The 18,499-nt window shown below is 42.8% G+C and overlaps 6 protein-coding genes and 1 pseudogene across 6 annotated transcripts; 3 read left to right on the top strand and 4 right to left on the bottom strand.

Moving 5' to 3' along the window:
* Positions 1-3,188: 3,188 nt before the first annotated feature.
* cox20 (cytochrome c oxidase assembly factor COX20) lies at positions 3,189-4,703 on the bottom strand. The gene is made up of 4 exons (XM_084667334.1): positions 4,564-4,703; positions 4,267-4,372; positions 3,942-4,005; positions 3,189-3,687 (listed from the first exon to the last, which is right to left on the bottom strand). Exons 1-4 carry the CDS (start codon positions 4,579-4,581, stop codon positions 3,546-3,548), a joined length of 330 nt encoding a protein of 109 aa, XP_084523460.1. The 5' UTR covers positions 4,582-4,703; the 3' UTR covers positions 3,189-3,545.
* Positions 4,704-5,700: 997 nt separating this feature from the next.
* lhb (luteinizing hormone subunit beta) lies at positions 5,701-6,443 on the top strand. The gene is made up of 2 exons (XM_084667333.1): positions 5,701-5,892; positions 6,058-6,443. Exons 1-2 carry the CDS (start codon positions 5,701-5,703, stop codon positions 6,301-6,303), a joined length of 438 nt encoding a protein of 145 aa, XP_084523459.1. The 3' UTR covers positions 6,304-6,443.
* Positions 6,444-6,583: 140 nt separating this feature from the next.
* On the bottom strand, positions 6,584-7,473 carry LOC146268475 (G-protein coupled receptor 4-like). The gene has a single exon (XM_084667330.1). It carries the CDS (start codon positions 7,471-7,473, stop codon positions 6,613-6,615), a length of 861 nt encoding a protein of 286 aa, XP_084523456.1. The 3' UTR covers positions 6,584-6,612.
* A 1,685-nt stretch (positions 7,474-9,158) lies between these two features.
* LOC146268474 (uncharacterized) lies at positions 9,159-10,010 on the top strand. Its single transcript, XM_084709451.1, has one exon. It carries the CDS (start codon positions 9,159-9,161, stop codon positions 10,008-10,010), a length of 852 nt encoding a protein of 283 aa, XP_084565577.1.
* A 1,270-nt stretch (positions 10,011-11,280) lies between these two features.
* On the bottom strand, positions 11,281-12,141 carry LOC146268473 (G-protein coupled receptor 4-like). Its single transcript, XM_084709450.1, has one exon. It carries the CDS (start codon positions 12,139-12,141, stop codon positions 11,281-11,283), a length of 861 nt encoding a protein of 286 aa, XP_084565576.1.
* Positions 12,142-14,867: 2,726 nt separating this feature from the next.
* LOC146268472 (uncharacterized) lies at positions 14,868-16,238 on the top strand. Its single transcript, XM_084709449.1, has 2 exons — positions 14,868-14,900; positions 15,375-16,238. Exons 1-2 carry the CDS (start codon positions 14,868-14,870, stop codon positions 16,236-16,238), a joined length of 897 nt encoding a protein of 298 aa, XP_084565575.1.
* Positions 16,239-16,974: 736 nt separating this feature from the next.
* On the bottom strand, positions 16,975-17,827 carry LOC146268471 (G-protein coupled receptor 4-like; annotated as a pseudogene).
* Positions 17,828-18,499: the final 672 nt, after the last annotated feature.

Below are 18,499 nucleotides of genomic sequence, written 5' to 3'. Positions count from 1 at the left end.
TCATTGTATCCAAAAAGCACAGAATGTGTCTGAAAACCTGCTCATTGCAGTTAGTAGGTTTTTTATTCAATTATATATCCAAGGCCATAAAAGTAAGAATGTGTATGAGGAGGAAGGCATATTTGTATGACATAAATAGGTAGAGTTAAGAGTGTGTACAAGGAGACCGCTTTATGAACAGTTACTTTGACATCTGAAATGTGTGGGCTTTCAAACAGACAAATCAATGCATTCATTTTGGTTATTTGCTTTTTGTTCATTTTACATGGCTATGTTTATATCTATGAAAATGAACTTTGGTCGCTCTCTTAATTGTCTGTTTTCCTTCCTTGATTCTTCATAATATGTCTGTAAATGGCACAACCAAAAATGAAAGTTTTACGAAGAATGCTAACTTGTCAAAGTTGTGAGAGTGTGTTTTTGAAAATTTCAGTTTTTGCCTTTGATGAAGAATCTTGTTTCTACTGTTCTGGAGTCCCTAAAGACATGCCTCAATGCTGTATGTTTTATCATGTGTGGATGTATTCATATCATAGTCCATTTATTTCAAAGTGCTTTCCTGACAATGGTTTATGTGGTATGTGTTGGATAAACAAGCAAATTTATCATTGTGTTAAGTTTCATTTCACTTCACCCTAAATGATCTGAAGTCATTCAAAGGGGATACAAGTCCTTTAGATGGTGTGGGTTTGCAGGAAATCTATAGTAAGAGTAGATCCTAATGTTATACGACATTTAACGCTTACAAGTCAGGAACTAGGAGGAAGGGATTAACAGCGATCAACTGTGAGGAAATATCTTAATCAACACTACAGCAGTGAAGGAGCACTGACATGGCAAGGGCTTTGGTTTTTAGCTTAAAAATAAACAATGATGGACTAGAATGGAGCCAGGAGCATCTGAATTAGAACCTCCTGCCTGGTCCTGGTGGTAAAGTGCTCGAAATGTACATATCAGAACTTCTTGAAGGCTGCTACTGTCCTGAAGGCCAAGCCAAGCAGAAAATATAGACCTCCTCATGTCCCAGCCCTTTAACTCTCATGTGCCAGCCCTTTAACTTAGCAATAACTTGGAATCCCCCTTTACTGATGGGAAAAATATAATAACCAAACACACAAACAAAAAGTAGCATGTATGTACATGACATGTCACACATACCTCTTAATCCTTCTCATTTAGGTGACTAAGTATGACACATTACCAGAAAATACATCTATATTCCCATATGTAGACTCAGAGAGGTTTTATATGCTGAGAATTGGACGGACACATGTTTAGGTTTCGCACAAACATTTGACATAAAATCCTCCTCACATCCCCACAATCCTCTGTCCATTCCTCACTATGTAGGGCAGCTGCTAAGTCCAGTTCTTAAGAGAGATTGATGGCTGTCTCGCTGTGATTGGACGGTGTGACGTCCTTGCTGATCTTCTAGCTGTACACACGCTGCCCCTGCCCTCATTTTTCCCGAGCGTTGACCATCCCAAGTGACATCTTCAACACTCCGCTCTTCATCTCTCGGGTCGGCATCGCTCCGCTCTCTGCCCCAAGCCAACTCCGTTGGCCCCGCAGGTCCGCAGGATGCGTCGGTTGCTGGACTGGACAAAGTTTGGTCCCGCAGGCAGAGACTATATCGACTGGGTTGAGGGTGCCTCCCCTCTCCCCTCCACCGACAGGCAACTCCCGGTTAGTTGAGATTTTGTCCCCTTATTTTTCATGGGCCAGATCTACCGTGGAAACGTGTTGCTATTTAATTTCTTTGGATGTAATTTTGTTGACTTTTTTGTTGTTGTTGTTGGGGCGGGGGGGGGGGGTTGTTTGAACATCATTTCAACTACTAGCCTGTGATACTGCTGTACAACCTGTTAACAACACATTAAGTACTTGTTTTCCCTGCCATTCTTTAGGACAAAAAGTGGAATGAGTTGACTTCTGGGGAGGCCACCAGCACTGAAGTTATTGTCTACATCGTCATAGCTACTGCCTCCTTCCTATTCCTCGGGCTCATGAGCTTCCTGGTGTGGCGGAGGCGATGCTCCGGGGGGAAGCTGGATGTGGCTAACGTGATCGACCTGGCCGACCTGCAGGATCCTGAGAGGAACGTGGAGCTCCTTTCATCCATCCGCCGTGGACGGGAAGCCTTCCCCAGCTCCAGCTCAGACCCGGACATGAACGACGGGGTCTTCCTCATGGTTTACCTCCCCGCTCCCTACGAACAGTCCCTCACACAGCTGGCCCGCGCTGCCTCCATCACCAGCTCCAGGGGAGCAGAACCACCAGCCCGGCGCAACAAGCCCATAGAGCCGCCTCCGGCCATGACCCAGGACCAGGCTCAGATCCATAACCAGACCCAGGACAGGGTCCAGGACAAAGACTGGAGCCAGGAGTGAGGCACACGGTCTGGCTGTGCACAGGAGGAGGGACACCAGGACCGGTCCAGACACACACACACCATACCCATTACAATCATGTAGCTCTTTATGGATGTGGATGGGTACAAATCATCAGATATAATGGTTGGGAGTATGTGGTGTGAGTGATATTTAGAATTACAGTCATTATGGTTCAATCTCTCTGGACGGGTTCCGGAACTCCATATTCATCATCACATGATGTGAGACATCAAGCAACTTGGATCACTTTTGTTGTTTCAAGACTGTTAAGGGTACAGACAAGTTCTAGAAGAAGGTTATATTATTTATATTACATAATTTGAATATTTCCTAATATCTTGAACTGTTAGTAAACTGTAGAAAATGCCACCTGTAAACATTCCAGTAAACAAAAAATACCCAATGTAAATATCTGTGCCATGTGTTTCTAAAATAAAGCTGAGGAAATATCTTAATTGGATGTCTCATCTGTGTTTACTTTAAAAACCAAAAGTAGAAATATGGAATCAAGAATGTAACACAATAATTCCAAACATCCCTATAAAACCAGACTCACAAATTGAGAGCTACATGACACCTACATTCTGTCCCAAGTTATAAATGAATAGTATGAAAACCTATTAAATCTCCATGACATGGGTAAATATAACAATGGCGCTATCTAGTGGCCACCTAATGAAACTACTGTGTGCCTGTCAAATAGGACACACAAATCATGAATATTTATTCAGTTGAACAAAATCTATACATTTGCCCAATTATCAGACAAAAATGTTACAAAGTTTCAGACAAAAGTGAATTGACATGTAGCATTTTAATATAAAATACTTGAGTCATAGTCACTAAAATAGTTCAAAAACATAATCCAAGCAATAACTGGACATTAGGAAGAAAGATTTATAACAGGCTGGGCTACAGAAGTTGGAGTTATCTGCCTACCTGAAATGTACACTTTCCCTAAATAACACAAAATGGAAACAACCATCATTTGGACAATGTTGAACATCCCTCTGTTCTAGTGCACATTAGAACTCACCCGACCAGTGAACAGTTCAAAGACAAGAGTACATGAGCACAGGCTTGCGAGGCATATGCAGCAGCAGTCCAACAGGGAGTACAGGGGGAGGGGTGGGATGACCCATCACTTGTTGGTCATGAGGTGCCTGACTGTGCTCCTTTAGGCTTGCTAGTGGGGTCCAGAGTGGTCCCCTCATACATAACCTTGTTCTTAATGCCATCCTGGATCAATCTCTGCTGCACACGCAGCTTGGCGTTATTGATTCTGCAGTAGAACCTGAATAGGGTGACAAAGGGACAAAGTATTGTAGGTACACATACAATAATACATTGCAACTTTCTTTATACATTTCTATGTGACCCTTTAAGCTACATGGATAATAACTTCTGTATCCCTCATACTTTCATCCCCCGACCTGAGATTTTATTGTTTTGCTTGTATACAGTTGGTTATTTCACACAGCCTGCATGTTCTCACAAAAGTTGTCAAGCCATGATACTACTAGACTGTGAGGTAACTAGAAGACCTACCATGACCCCAGTGTTGTAACCATGAAGCCTGCAAACCCCACATCAAAAGACCTCTTCACCCGACCTACATAACACGGAAGGAGGAATGGCAAAGCAGGGGGTGAGGAGGGAAGGGTAGTTTAAAATCCAAAGCATAAGGCTCATGTTCAACATAGACTGTAGTACAGAACTAAGAACTAATTTCCTCGGGGCGTGGGAGACTATACTAGGTGGGTGACCGGCTAGCAAATACCAATTGACAGAGCCATTACTAATCTGAAATGTTGATCTTGTATTAATAACAGTAAGAGTTCATAAAAAGCCTCGCACGACCAGTCAAACTCACTAGTGGCTAGGAAATGTAGTAGCCCAGCGACCAGTGATCCTCCAGCCCCGTGTAGGATGGCCTCTCTGGCACAAGGAATATTCCTGACGTTCGCGATGCTGAAGCTCTACAGTACAAACATAAAGTACATAAATGAGATAACTGATAGCTACAACCACTGGTCAGACAATCGCATTCGTAACACAACTGACCTTCTGCTGAGGGCAGGAAGTGGCGAGCACAAGGCGTTAGATAGTTAGCAATGTAAGCTCGTTTTAATCCTGTAAACTACCATGGTGAAACATGCAGCACACTTACCTTCTCTTCACTGGACATATTTCTACTGTTATTAACCTTGTTTCACAAAACACACGGACTGCCGCATCTATTTGATTTCATAACACATTGGACACCGCTCATGCGCAATAGATACCTGTCGGTGTACGTGACTATAAAAGTTCGTGTGAAGCGGGAAACATGATAACAATTTATTTGTTCCGTGAGACTGTTGATGCATTTACCAAATCCAAATATAATTTTATATTTTAATTTCCTAAACAGCTATATTTATATGCTCTAGTGAAACCTACTAGTTTGCACAGCGACCAGAAAAGGATAAATACAACTAATAATATAAGAGCACCTATGTTTCAGAGGATGGGATCCTACTAACAAAACTGAAAAGAGGAAATGAAATTCGATCTGAAGAAAAGGCTTTGACTTGGACCTTGACAATGCCAATGACCTTTCAATTACATTTAACCAACACCTTCCTGTAAGAATAGCAAGGATGCTATTGTTACATTTAATGTTCCACGCATGAGTGGGTCCAGGGTCAAAGTAGTTACTGAGAGCAGTAATTTAGTGCCCATGTCAAAACAGGAAATCCATCATGTCCAGGTTGCTTTGACCCTAAGCCATCCACTATGCAGGACTTTGTGAGGTCTTAAGAGAATGGCTGTCAGCCAATGAATGGGCAGTCAACACCATCACTTGTAATGCAACATACGGCCATAGTTCCAGGAAGAAACATGGTACAGTAAACCTGTCAGAGGAAAACAACAGATTACGTTCAAGGTTTGTTATCTATGATTGGAAAACTGTACACCAACCACACCATGCTGGATAGGTATAAATATAGACACATGAAGCCAGTCAGACTCAGAACACAACTGTGCAGCAGAGTCAAGTAAGTGTTCAAAAACAGACGGCAACATTTGAGGGGGAAACATAGTATTACATTTAGTCATATAGCAGACACTCTTACCAGAGCGACTTACAGTAAATACAGGGACATTCCAGAGGGTTGAAGAGCCTTTCCCAAGGACACAAAGTCATGGCTGGGAATCGATCTGGCAACCTTCATATTACAAGCCCAATTCCCTCACCGTTCAGCCACCTGACTCCCTCAGTATTATCTGACATTGTCAGTCTGTCTGTTTTCATTCCTTCAGGATGTTGGGAACCTCCGTTAGCTGTGTTACGTTCCTCCTGCTGTTGCACCTGCTCTTTTGCTTGAATCCCTCTGTGGCGTCCCACCTGCAGCACTGCCAGCCCATCAACCAGACTGTGTCTGTGGAGAAGGAAGGATGTCCTACCTGCCTGGTGATTGAGACATCCATCTGCAGTGGACACTGCCTCACCAAGGTAACTCAGTAGAGGTATATTTGAGGTGCACTTGATTCATATGACCTGACATGCACTGTTTATATGGTCCAGTTGTGCAAAAACATAGTAGGCCTATTCTAGGCTACTGAAAGACTAAAAGCTACCATCATTCAATGAGCATATGTGTGTACTGTACGTCTCCAGGAGCCTGTCAGGAGACGCCCATATATGCCTGTGTCCCAGCATGTGTGCACGTACCGAGACGTGCACTACCAGAAAGTCCGCCTGCCTGACTGCCCCCCCAATGTCGACCCCTTTGTCACCTTGCCCGTAGCGCTGAGCTGTGAATGCAACATGTGCACCATGGACACCTCGGACTGCACCATCGAGAGTCTGAAGCCAGACTTCTGCATGACCCAAACGGCTTTTGAGCCTGCCTACTACTACTAATCATCTGGAGATACCAGGAGCCTAAATTATGACAATGAAAACTTTGGGAATCTCATTGACTTATGAATACAATTCCGATACAACACAATTTATTTTGTAAATGTTCAATGTCTAATATCAATAAATGTTCTCCACCTTGACTTTTTATTTTCATGGTTTGGTCTGTAAATGTCTGGAGCCAACTGAATACAAAAGACAGATAAATCATGGTAATACTGACTTCAACACTTTATTTAGTTGATTTTAGTGCCACAGTTCCTGCAACCAAACCGTTGTGCTCTATCTCATCTCCTCCTCACAAAGTTCCAGTCACAGTGAAGTGGGTTTATCAGTCACGCTCGTGGAGGTCTGGGTAAGGCTGTGCTCTCCAGGCAGCAGCCTATCCAGGCAGGGACAGGGACAGGCCATCAGTATGTCCTTGGCCCCGTTCCTCATAAACACATAGAGGAGGGGATCCACCAAGGGGCTGAACATCACCAGGATGCCTCCCAGATGTGACTTCACAGGGCTCCGCACAGCAATCAACAGGTCCTGCATGACTCGTGGGAGGAAGAGAAAACAGTAGATCCCCAAAACCAGCGCCAACGTGCCAATGATGCGTTTCTTCTCCAGGGCGGGAACAGAAATGGAGCCGGACAGAGCTCTCAGTGTTCCCACCAAGAAGAAGATCAACAGTGGGAGTGGGACCAGGGTCAGGACAGAGTTCAGGATCAGCCCGGCCTCATACGGCATGCAGGATATGATGATGATCTCGACGAAGGGGAACAGCCAGATGATGGAGGACACAATGAAGGAATACTTAACATTGTGTCGGAAACGGTACCAGAGGGGAAAGGCAATCACCAGGTACCTCTCCAGAGCGATGCACACCATGAAGCCCACACTTGCTGTCAGGCCAAAGTTGTACATAAGCAGCACCAGGATATTACAGTAGCCCTGGAGCATGACTGGTGCAACAGACATCTGAAGGAGGTCAGAGATCAGCAAATTGATGACGTAGATGGGCGCAATGTGGTTAGCACAGATCAGGCAGTAGAGTAGATAGATGGCCAGGAAGATGACTGGGATGCCCAAGGAAAACACTCCCCAGCCCATCACGTAGAGCACATGGCCAAACTCACTCCCGTTATTCTGTGTGTTGTTGTTGTTTGCTGTGCAAATGAAATCCATTCTTGAGTTGTGTTCTGTGGTGCTAAAGAGACAGTTGTGTTTGGTTAATGAGTCACAAGGTTTTGTTACGTTCTGCCAGATGTTGTGATGATATAAATGATTCTCATGATTCCTGCAGTAAAATACAGTGTAAAGATATATGAGGAAAACACTATCAAAACAACCCCAGATAATGGTATTTGTGTAACTGTGTATCTCTCCGCACACATCATAGTATAGGTATGAGTAATTCAGCTAAATACCGTAGTAAGCTACAGGGAAGTTGGCTTCTTGCAGTTTAACCACAAATATTTGACAACCAAATAAAAGTAGAACGTTTCTGAAGAGAAAGAAGTCTAAATTGTTTCATAAAACCTCTTCAACTGTAAAATAATATTAATTTACTTGTAATTTGAAGTAAATTATCATTTAGTCCTATTATGCAGTTTTCATGTTGCTGGTGTTCTTACCTGGAGGTGGGTTGGAAATCAATGTTTTGCTCTTCATGTATAGGTGTTCCGCTTTCTAAATGGATAACAACCTCAAATAAATTGCACTCCTCTAACTAGTTTGTGCATGATGATTGTAAGATAGCAAACAGCAAAAACACAGTACATCATCAGAACTTCCTTACCACACACACACACACACACACACACACACACACACAGAAACCCCACATTTTAGACAAGACTTTGTGACTCATGAGGAACAAATGACTTCCACAAAAAATATTTCAGTATCTTATTACCAAATATAATTACCAAATGGCCACATAAGTCAGAAGCTCCTCGTAAATTCTGCAAAAACATTGCATGCGTTATCACGGCATTTGTATTGCAAATTAATATTGGTAAATGTTGACATTACTGTAAGATGGCCTGTTCATCTGGCATACGATGATGGAGATGCAGCAAGCAAGGAGTATGTTTGTTTATCCTGAAAGGCTGCACACAAAGTCTGCAATGCAAATGGTAACTTCTGTCAGCAGCTATACTCAATTTCTCATATTTACCTTATGGAAATATGAGGCTGACTAACCCACATTCAAACAGCTTATCTGCCAGCTGTTTCCAGTTAGAGACTGGTTGACCTGTGCCAAGCAAGGATGTGCTAGATAAATGCATGTTAAGTAGACATAACTATACAGCAGAAGACAAAGGCAATCTCCTGGACATGGCCTCTATTGATTCTGTTTTCAGGGGGTCAATCAGGAGTTCAGATGCTTTTTCAACTGGATTTATATCTACCTAAGGTGAGATAACTTACATTTCAACATCTTTCAAATTTTTCCACTGTTGTGGTGGGGCTACTTCATGCGTGTTTGGAGACAATTCATGTAGATATATATATATATACTGTTGGTTTTCCAAGTAATTAAGAATGAGTCTTAAAATAACATACTTTAATTATTAAATCATATTTGTATAGTCCTCTTCACAAGAAATGTCAAAGGATGCTTTACAGAAGCCCATAGATACCCAAAGGATCAGTTAAATAATGTTTTAATCAATCAAAAATAAATGTGCTGCTGCGTTAATGTTGTAAATTTATACTGACTGTCCTTCCAGCAACCTCATATGTTGACACAGGAAATGAGCCAACCTACAGTACAACCCGCCAACCAACTTTTACCTGGAAAACTGTGTCAACCAAAATAAGTCCTTATCTAATTAGCAAACAACTTAACAACCAATCAGCAGTATATGGGGTTCCTAGTTTCAGAGTGTGTCAACAACAACACCAACAGTACCACCCCTTTAGACCGGCTGGCTCACATTATTGGCTGGGTGACATTTGCTGTGGGCCTTCCAGCCATTGGATTGGCAATCTATGCTCTAAAGCACATGGCCAAAGGTAGGAATGGAGTGCCTTTCCACATCATCAGCCTCCTTGTCTCAGATATCTTCAACTTCATTGGCCGACCACAAGTCACCACACAAAGTGTCATATCCCCTGACATGTCCATGCTCATCTTGTACTTTGGTGTTGTCTCAAACATCACCTTCATGGTGTGCATAGCACAGGAGCGCCACCTGCAGACAGCCTGGCCACAGTGCCAGGGCTTTTTCACCAGAGTCAAAAGCACCGCCCTGTTCTCCATGGTCATGTGGGCGGCGCCCTTCGCCATCCTTGCTCTCGCAGTGCTCAAATACTATTTCTGGTTCGCTGTGGCCCTGCTCCTTCCCTTCCCCCTCCTCCTCTTCTTCCTCCTGGACTCGTGGCGAGCCCTCCTCTGCTGCAGACCCTCTTCCACGCCGGAGATGAAAAGAACCGTGGTTTCCCTGGCAATCATGCTGACCAATTACACCCTGTTGTTCCTCCCCTTTGTGCTGAACATTCTACTGGAGTCATTGTGTTTTCTAGAGGAGGTGCGCTACCTGGGGCTGGTAGCCAACATGCTGCTGTACCTAACCCCCCTGGTGGACCCCTTCCTCTATATCTTCATGACTAAAGGACCCAAAGAGTTGGTAAAGGCCCTGTCCTGTTGCAGGAAGAGAGAGATAGATCAGCCAGAAACCATCAGCACTGTGTCTGAGATCGTCACAAGACTCTGAAAATTTGTATCAGACATTCATGTTTACCTATAGCTAGCTACCTAGTTAACCTTAACACATTTCCATTAACCTGGCGGAGACATTGGTTCCTAGGTCTTAGTGTTTTACTTGTAACCGAAAGGCTTGAGCAACATTCTGGACTGCTCTGCAAAAGGCCTGAGATTGTGTGTTTTGGATGTGAATTAGTTTCATTACATTTTGAGTGAATTTTTATTTACATTGGGAATTTTTATTTACATCGAGATACCCAAAAGACTGTGGTTCAAAATACCACAAAGACTGCGGCTTGAGTGTTCTGGATTACCGCAAAGACTTTGGCCTGTTTTCAGACGGGTATTATTTATTTTATTACTTATAATATTGTTTTTATTGATTTTATGTAAAGTACTTTGAGCTGCAATTCTTGTTGGTCTTCTATGTAATGTGCTATATAAATTAAGTCTTATTATTATTACTGACAGCCCTTGTTTTGGAATGCTATGGTGGATTTCAATTGTTTCTCAAAATAAACTAATGTTAGTGGATCCAGTACAACAAATATCAGATTTAACATGTCTTTGTTCGTGTCCTGAAGCCACTGTGTTTATTTGTCCACTAGAGGTCCTCGGTGTCACTTTAGCCCATGGACGAACATATGGAAGCAAATCAGTGACATGATATTTTGAATTTTAAAAGGCATGGTATACTTATATTAAACTATTATGTGTGTACTGTACGTCTCCAGGAGCCTGTCAGGAGAGGCCCATATATGCTTGTGTCCCAGCATGTGTGCACGTACCGAGACGTGCACTATCAGACAGTCCGCCTGCCTGACTGCCCCCCCAATGTCGACCCCTTTGTCACCTTGCCCGTAGCGCTGAGCTGTGAGTGCAACATGTGCACCATGGACACCTCGGACTGCACCATCGAGAGTCTGAAGCCAGACTTCTGCATGACCCAAACGGCTTTTGAGCCTGCCTACTGCTACTAATCATCTGGAGATACCACAAGCCTTAATTATGAAAATAAACAACTTCATTGGGGAATCTCATTGACTTATGAATACAATTCCAATACAACACAATTTATATTGTAAATGTTCATATCTTATATCAATAAATGTTCTCCAACTTGACCTTTTATTTTTATGGTTGGGTCTGTAAATGTGTGGAGCCAACTGATTAAAAAAGACAGACGAATCATGATACTACCAACTTTAACACTTTATTTTGTTTGATTTTACCACCACAGTTCCTGCAACTAAACCTTTGTGTTCTATCTCATCTCCTCCTCACAAAGTTTCAGTCACAGAGGTCAAAGTGGGATTATCAGTCACGCTCGTGGTGGTCTGGGTAAGGTTGTGCTCTCCAGGCAGCCGTGTATCCAAGCAGGGACAGGCCCCCCTTCGTATAAACACATAGAGGAGGGGATCCACCAAGGGGCTGAACATCACCAGGATGCCCCACAGTTCTGTCTTCACAGGGCTGTGCTCAGCAACCAAAAGGAAATGCATGACTCGTGGGAGGAAGAGAAGACAGTAAGTCCCCAGAACCAGCACCAATATTCCAATGATGCGTCTCTTCTCCCGGATGGTAACAGAAATGGAGCCGGACAGAGCTCTCAGCGTTCCCACCAAGCCGAAGATCAGCAGTGGGAGTGGGACCAGGATCAGGACAGAGTTCAGGTACAGCGAAGCCTCAATAGACGGCAGGAAGGCGCCGATGACGATTTTGAAGAAGGGGAACAGCCAAAATATGGAAGCCACCATGAAGGAATACTGAACTTTGTATCGGAAACGGTACCATAGGGGAAAGGCAATCAGCAAGTACCTCTCCAGAGCGATGCATACCATGAAGCACACACTTGCTGTCAGGCCATGGTAGTACACAAGCAGCACCACATCATGACAGTAGCCCTGGAGTATGACTGGTATAACACACATTTGAAGGAAGTCCGAGATCAGCAGATTGATGACGAAGATGGGCACAATGTGGTTAGCACAGATCAGGCAGTAGAGTAGATAGATGGCCAGGAAGATGACTGGGATGCCCAAGGAAAACACTCCCCAGCCCGTCACGTAGAGCACATGGCCAAACTCACTCCCGTTATTCTGTGTGTTGTTTTCAAAGTTGCTGTGGCAAATGATGTCCATTCTTGAGTTGTGTTCTGTGGTGCTCAAGAGACAGTTTAGTTTAGTTAATGAATCACAAGGTTTTGTTGCGTTATACCAGATGTTGTGATATAATTGATTCTCATCATTATCTGTAGTAAAATATTCGCACTTGAAATACAGTGTAAAGATGAGGAAAACATCAAAGCAAACCTAGATTTATTAGATAGTGGTTATGTATCTGTATCTCTCCGCACACATCATAGTATAGCTATTTAGCTTTCAGCTAAATACCGCCGTAAGCTATAGGGAAGTTGGCTTCCTGCTCTGTCTCTGCAGTTCAACCACAAACATTTGACAACCAAATAAAAAAATATTTTTTCTGAAGAGAAATTGGTTCAAATGCTTTCATAAAACATTTCCAAATGTAGAAGAATGTTTATTTACTTGAAATTTGAAATAAATTCTCATTAACTCTCATTATTCCGTTTTTAAAGCTGCTGGTGATGTACACTTATATAAAAATATAAAATTAAGTATTGCAGTGTTCCTACCTGGAGGTGGGTTGGAAATGTTTAGCTTCTCATGTATGGGTGTCTGCTATTTAAATGGATATCAACCTAACCATAGATTACACTAACTTTGCATGATGATTGTAAGATAGCACACAGAAAAAACACAGTACATTTTCAGAACTTCCTACAAACAGACACATATAGTCACAGACACATATAGTCACAGTCACATTCATCCTCTCCCAATGCATGATAATTATCCTCCAATCATTTTCAGCCTTTGGGATGGTACTCCGCCTTTTTCAACTTGGCAACACTGAGCACCTTGCCGCCTTTGTTTTCATTATTGCTTTAATATATGAGGACAGAAAAGTGTCTTAAATTTCTTATTTTAAAATGTGACCATATAAAAAATGTAATATGTATAATGTTTTATGTGTTATCATTATTGCTTTAATATATGGACAATACACATTAAAGACATTAAACAACCACGGAAAGCCACAGAAGCACTGTACTAAATACCACAAAAAAAGATTTGTTTTACATTTCCAATTTGCAATTTTATTAAGGTTCAAAAAATAAATGATCATCCAGCCTATGTCGTTTGTGTTATTTCATTTGTGACATTTGTATGCATTCACATGGTCATGGTGCGGCATGCAAACGTTAGCTAGCCAGTGAAGGGGTGTGACGTTCGTTATTGTCATTCAGTCGAAACTGTCATCAGGGTATTTTTAGCTAAACATAGTTCAGCTGTACCGCAATTTCCATCAGCTGGCCTAGGAGTTAGAGAATGTACCTTACTGACCATCAAATAGCATGACAACTCTTTCATACATGCAAAGCAGCTCACAGAAAAAGATCCCATATTGTGTATTGCTGTGTGGATCGGTGCAATGCTACCAGCAACAGTAGCTTCAGCCAAGAGGAGGTTTTCTAAATTCAAACAGTTGAAAATGAGGTAAACCATGGCTCAAGATCAATTCTATTTTGATTATATAATATGTGTAACATATTTTACAATATATCATTTTAATTGAAAGCAAACCTGAATATATTATTTTGTCTCTGTCTATATTTTAGAGTTTTAAAATTTAAGTCAGTTAGCTTTCTCACTATACCTGACAAGCTTTAAAGCTTAACCCCCAATAAAATCTTGAAAAATTAACACAGGTAACAGAATGGTTTAGAAACGTGGTAGAAATGCAAAACTAGTTTTGCACTCCTTTTGCACTAGTACAAGCTGTGGTAGGTCTACTAGCCTACCTATTTTCCCACCCTTAAAACTCAATGTTGGCGCCAAACGTGTAGCTATGTTTTCAGGCTGTGATATCAACACATTATATTTTTGTATGCCCTTTGAATGGTAAGGTCCTGTGATTCCCACACAGCAGTCTAGTGGTCAGCCAGCTCATCTGTAAATTACCGGGGTCAGGTCTGAATCTAGGAGCAAAACTGCACAGTTTGCTTTTCCGCGCAGGGCTATAGACTGCGACCAAATGGTCCCATTTTGTGTTGTTACTGACAATGATCGCTACCAATACATTTGTTTTGAATGAACAATTTTACTCTTAATATATGTCAAGATCATTTACGTTTTTGGGAGCACTTTTTCTTTTAGCAGATGGTAGCCTACTGTTTGAATCGCTATTCCATCTGATAGCCCTACTGCCGGTGAAAACGTTGTGAAAATAAGCATGGGGTTCTTTATTAATGAATGAATGCAATGATTAAATGCTTTAAAATATCGCTAAAAGAAAAAACTTAAGGGACGTTTAAGTCATATAGGTTAAACCATTTTTACACAGGATTGCCCAATTTCTTAGTTTTGATGCAACTTTTCAACTATGTGAGGCTGCTATAGCCTATCACCATTCCCTCTTGTAGGGTAAATGAGAAGAGAACTGTTTCATTCCACACTTCACTCTTAGTATTTTGAAGTGTAAATGAGCAGCAACAAATTTATTCTTTTAAATCTATGCAATATTCATGAATAATAAGTATGCATTTTTATATAAATATACATAAATATATAAGTTGTATAATTGAAGTAAAAAAAAGGACCCAACTGCAACCCACGCAAGCACACCCCACAATTTCCCCAGAAATGTCTCCAGAAATGTCACCCTCTCTAGAGTGTGCAAGGTAAATGCATGTAAAGTAGACATAATTGTACAGCAGAAGACAGAGGCAGTCTCCTGGACATGGCCTCTCTAGATCCTGTTCTCAGGGGGTCAACCCGGAGTTCAGATGCTTTTTCAACTGGATTTATATCTACCTAAGGTGAGATAACTTACTAGTCAACGTCTTTCTAATGTTGCCACTGTTGTGGTGGGGCTACTTCATGTGTATTTGGGACAATTAATGTGGAAATATATAAAAATATCCTGTTGGTTTTCCAAGTAATGAACAATGGATCTTAAAATAATATACTGTAATTATCAAACCTTATTTGTATAGTCCTTTTCACAAGCAATGTCGCAGAGGGATTTACAGAAGCCAATATACAAATGATCAATTAAATAATGTTTTAATCAGTAAAAAATAAATGTGTCTTACAGTACTGCTGCATTAATGTTGTGAATTCATACTGACTGTCATTCCATCAACCTCATATGTTAACACTCAGGAGTCAACCTACAGTACAATCTGCCAACCAACTTTCACCTGGAACATTTCATCCACCAAAAGAAGTCCTTATCTAATTAGCAATCAACTTAACAGCCAATCAGCATCCTATGGGGTACCTGGTTTTAGGGTGTCAACAACAATACCAACAGTACCACCCCTTTAGACCGGCTGGCTGACATCATTGGCTGGGTTACGTTTCCTGTGGGCCTTCCAGCCATTGGATTGGCAATCTATGCTCTAAAGCACATGGCCAAAGGTAGGAATGGAGTGCCTTTCCACATCATCAGCCTCCTTGTCTCAGATATCTTCAACTTCATTGGCCGACCACAAGTCACCACACAAAGTGTCATATCCCCTGACATGTCCATGCTCATCTTGTACTTTGGTGTTGTCTCAAACATCACCTTCATGGTGTGCATAGCACAGGAGCGCCACCTGCAGACAGCCTGGCCACAGGGCCAGGGCTTTTTCACCAGAGTCAAAAGCACCGCCCTGTTCTCCATGGTCATGTGGGCGGCGCCCTTCGCCATCCTTGCTCTCGCAGTGCTCAAATACTATTTCTGGTTCGCTGTGGCCCTGCTCCTCCCCCTCCTCCTCTTCTTCCTCCTGGACTCGTGGCGAGCCCTCCTCTGCTGCAGACCCTCTTCCATGCCGGAGATGAAAAGAACCGTGGTTTCCCTGGCAATCATGCTGACCAATTACACCCTGTTGTTCCTCCCCTTTGTGCTGAACATTCTACTGGAGTCATTGTGTTTTCTAGAGGAGGTGCGCTACCTGGGGCTGGTAGCCAACATGCTGCTGTACCTAACCCCCCTGGTGGACCCCTTCCTCTATATCTTCATGACTAAAGGACCCAAAGAGTTGGTGAAGGCCCTGTCCTGTTGCAGGAAGAGAGAGATGGATCACCCAGAAACCATCAGAACTCTGTCTGAAATTGTCTTACAAAAATATGTATCAGACATTCATGTTTACCTAGCTAACCTACCCTAACACACATTGTTTCCATAAACCTGGCAGAGACCTTGGTTCCTAGGTCCTAGTGTTTTACTGACAGCCCTTGTTTTGGAATGTTATGGTGTATTTCAATTGTTTGTCAAAATAAACTAATGTTAGTGGATCCAGTACAACATATATCAGATTAAGCCATTAAGTCTTTGTTTGTGTCCTAAAGCCACTGTGTTTATTTGTCCACTAGAGGTCCTCAGTCTCACTTTAGCCCATTGATACGGGACAAAGACGAACATATGGAAGCAAATCAGTGACATGATATTTTGAATTTTAAAAGGCATGGTATACTTATATTAAACTGTTATGTGTGTACTGTACGTCTCCAGGAGCCTGTCAGGAGACGCCCATATATGCCTGTGTCCCAGCATGTGTGCACGTACCGAGACGTGCACTACCAGACAGTCCGCCTGCCTGACTGCCCCCCCAATGTCGACCCCTTTGTCACCTTGCCCGTAGCAATTCCATACAATTCCAATACAATACAATACAATTCCAATACAACACAATTTATTTTGTAAATGTTCAATGTCTATATCAATAGATTTTCTCCAACTTGACCTTTTATTTTTATGGTTGGGTCTGTAAATGTCTGGAGCCAACGGATTAGAAAAGACAGATTAATCATGGTACTACTGACTTTATTTAGTTGATTTTAGTACCACAGTTCTAGCAACCAAACCTTTGTGTTCTATCTCATCTCCTCCTCACAAGGTTCCAGTCATAGTGAAGTGGGATTATTAGTCACGCTCGTGGTGGTCTGGGTTAGTTTGTGCCCTCCAGGCAGCAGCCTATCCAGACAGGGACAGGCCATCAGTATGTCATTGGCCCCCTTCTGCATAAACACATAGATAAGGGGATCCAGAAAGGGGTTGAACAGCACCAGGAATAGCCCCAAATGTGACTCCACAGGGCTCCGCACAGCAGCCAACAGGTCCTGTATAACTATTGGGAGAAGACAGTAGATCCCCAGAACCAGTGCCAATGTGCCAATGATGCATATCTTCTCCAGGACGGTAACAGAAATGGAGCCGGACAGAGCTCTCAGTGTTCCCACCAAGAAGAAGATCAACAGTGGGAGTGGGACCAGGGTCAGGACAGAGTTCAAGATCAGCCCGGCCTCATACGGCATGAAGGATAGGATGATGATCTTGACAAAAGGGAACAGCCAGACGATGGAGGACACAATGAAGGAATTCTTAATATTGTGCCGGAAACGGTACCAGAGGGGAAAGGCAATCACCAGGTACCTCTCCAGAGCGATGCACACCATGAAGCCCACACTTGCTGTCAGGCTATAGTAGTGCATAAACAGCACCAGGATATTACAGTAGCCCTGGAGCATGACTGGTAAAACACACATCTGAAGGAGGTCAGAGATCAGCAAATTGATGACGCAATGTGGGCGCAATGTGGTTAGCACAGATCAGGCAGTAGAGTAGATAGATGGCCAGGAAGATGACTGGGATGCCCAAGGAAAACACTCCCCAGCCCGTCACGTAGAGCACATGGCCAAACTCACTCCCGTTATTCTGTGTGTTGTTTTCAAAGCTGCTGTTGCAAATTATGTCCATTCTTGAGTTGTGTTCTGTGGTGCTAAAGAGACAGTTTAGTTTAGTTAATGAGTCACAAGGTTTTGTTAAGTTCTAACAGATGTTGTAATGATATAAATGATTCTCATGATTTTCCTGCAGTAAAATATTCACACTTGAAATACAGTATGAAAATACATGAAGAAAACACTATCAAAGCAACCCTAGATCTTAGTGTTTGTATAACTGTGTATCTCTCAAAACACATATGGCATAGGTATGGCTCCATCCATCCATCATCTGCCGCTTGTCCGGGGATCGGGTCGCGGGGGCAGCGACCTAAGCAGGGAGGCCCAGACTTCCCTCTCCCCGGCCACTTCCACCAGCTCTTCCTGGGGGACCCCGAGGCGTTCCCAGGCCAGCCGAGAGACATAGTCCCTCCAGCGTGTCCTGGGTCTTCCCCAGGGCCTCTTCCCAGTGGGACATGCCCAGAACACCTCACCAGGGAGGCGTCCAGGAGGCATCCTAATCAGATGCCCGAGCCACTTCAGCTGGCTCCTCTTGACGCGGAGGAGCAGCGGTTCTACTCTGAGCCCCTCCCGGATGACCGAGCCTCCGGGCTCTCCCTTAGAGATAGGTATGGGTAAGTAAGCTAAATACCGTAGTAGGCTATAGTGAGGTTTCCTGTTCTGTCTCTTCAGTTTAACCACAAAT

The sequence above is a fragment of the Hypomesus nipponensis genome, chromosome 11, assembly GCF_054491055.1.
Source record: "Hypomesus nipponensis isolate SF chromosome 11, ASM5449105v1, whole genome shotgun sequence".
Classification (NCBI taxonomy): Eukaryota; Metazoa; Chordata; class Actinopteri; order Osmeriformes; family Osmeridae; genus Hypomesus; species Hypomesus nipponensis.
Note: the sequence above shows the minus strand (reverse complement) of the source record. Positions and strands in the feature narration are given on the sequence as shown.

What these genes read in the sequence shown, in the direction of transcription:
- LOC146268474 (XM_084709451.1), top strand. Translation starts at nt 9,159, where the DNA reads ATGGGGTTCCTAGTTTCAGAGTGTGTCAACAACAACACCAACAGTACC.
- LOC146268472 (XM_084709449.1), top strand. Translation starts at nt 14,868, where the DNA reads ATGCTTTTTCAACTGGATTTATATCTACCTAAG. An exon ending in TGGATTTATATCTACCTAAG is followed by an intron (nt 14,901 to 15,374) that starts GTGAGATAACTT and finishes ACCTGGTTTTAG; the next exon opens with GGTGTCAACAACAATACCAA.
- lhb (XM_084667333.1), top strand. Translation starts at nt 5,701, where the DNA reads ATGTTGGGAACCTCCGTTAGCTGTGTTACGTTCCTCCTGCTGTTGCAC. An exon ending in GTGGACACTGCCTCACCAAG is followed by an intron (nt 5,893 to 6,057) that starts GTAACTCAGTAG and finishes GTACGTCTCCAG; the next exon opens with GAGCCTGTCAGGAGACGCCC.
- cox20 (XM_084667334.1), bottom strand. An exon ending in ACTACATTTCCTAGCCACTA is followed by an intron (nt 4,006 to 4,266) that starts GTGAGTTTGACT and finishes CGTGTTATGTAG; the next exon opens with GTCGGGTGAAGAGGTCTTTT. An exon ending in GTTACAACACTGGGGTCATG is followed by an intron (nt 3,688 to 3,941) that starts GTAGGTCTTCTA and finishes CACCCTATTCAG; the next exon opens with GTTCTACTGCAGAATCAATA.
- LOC146268475 (XM_084667330.1), bottom strand. Translation starts at nt 7,473, where the DNA reads ATGGATTTCATTTGCACAGCAAACAACAACAACACACAGAATAACGGG.
- LOC146268473 (XM_084709450.1), bottom strand. Translation starts at nt 12,141, where the DNA reads ATGGACATCATTTGCCACAGCAACTTTGAAAACAACACACAGAATAAC.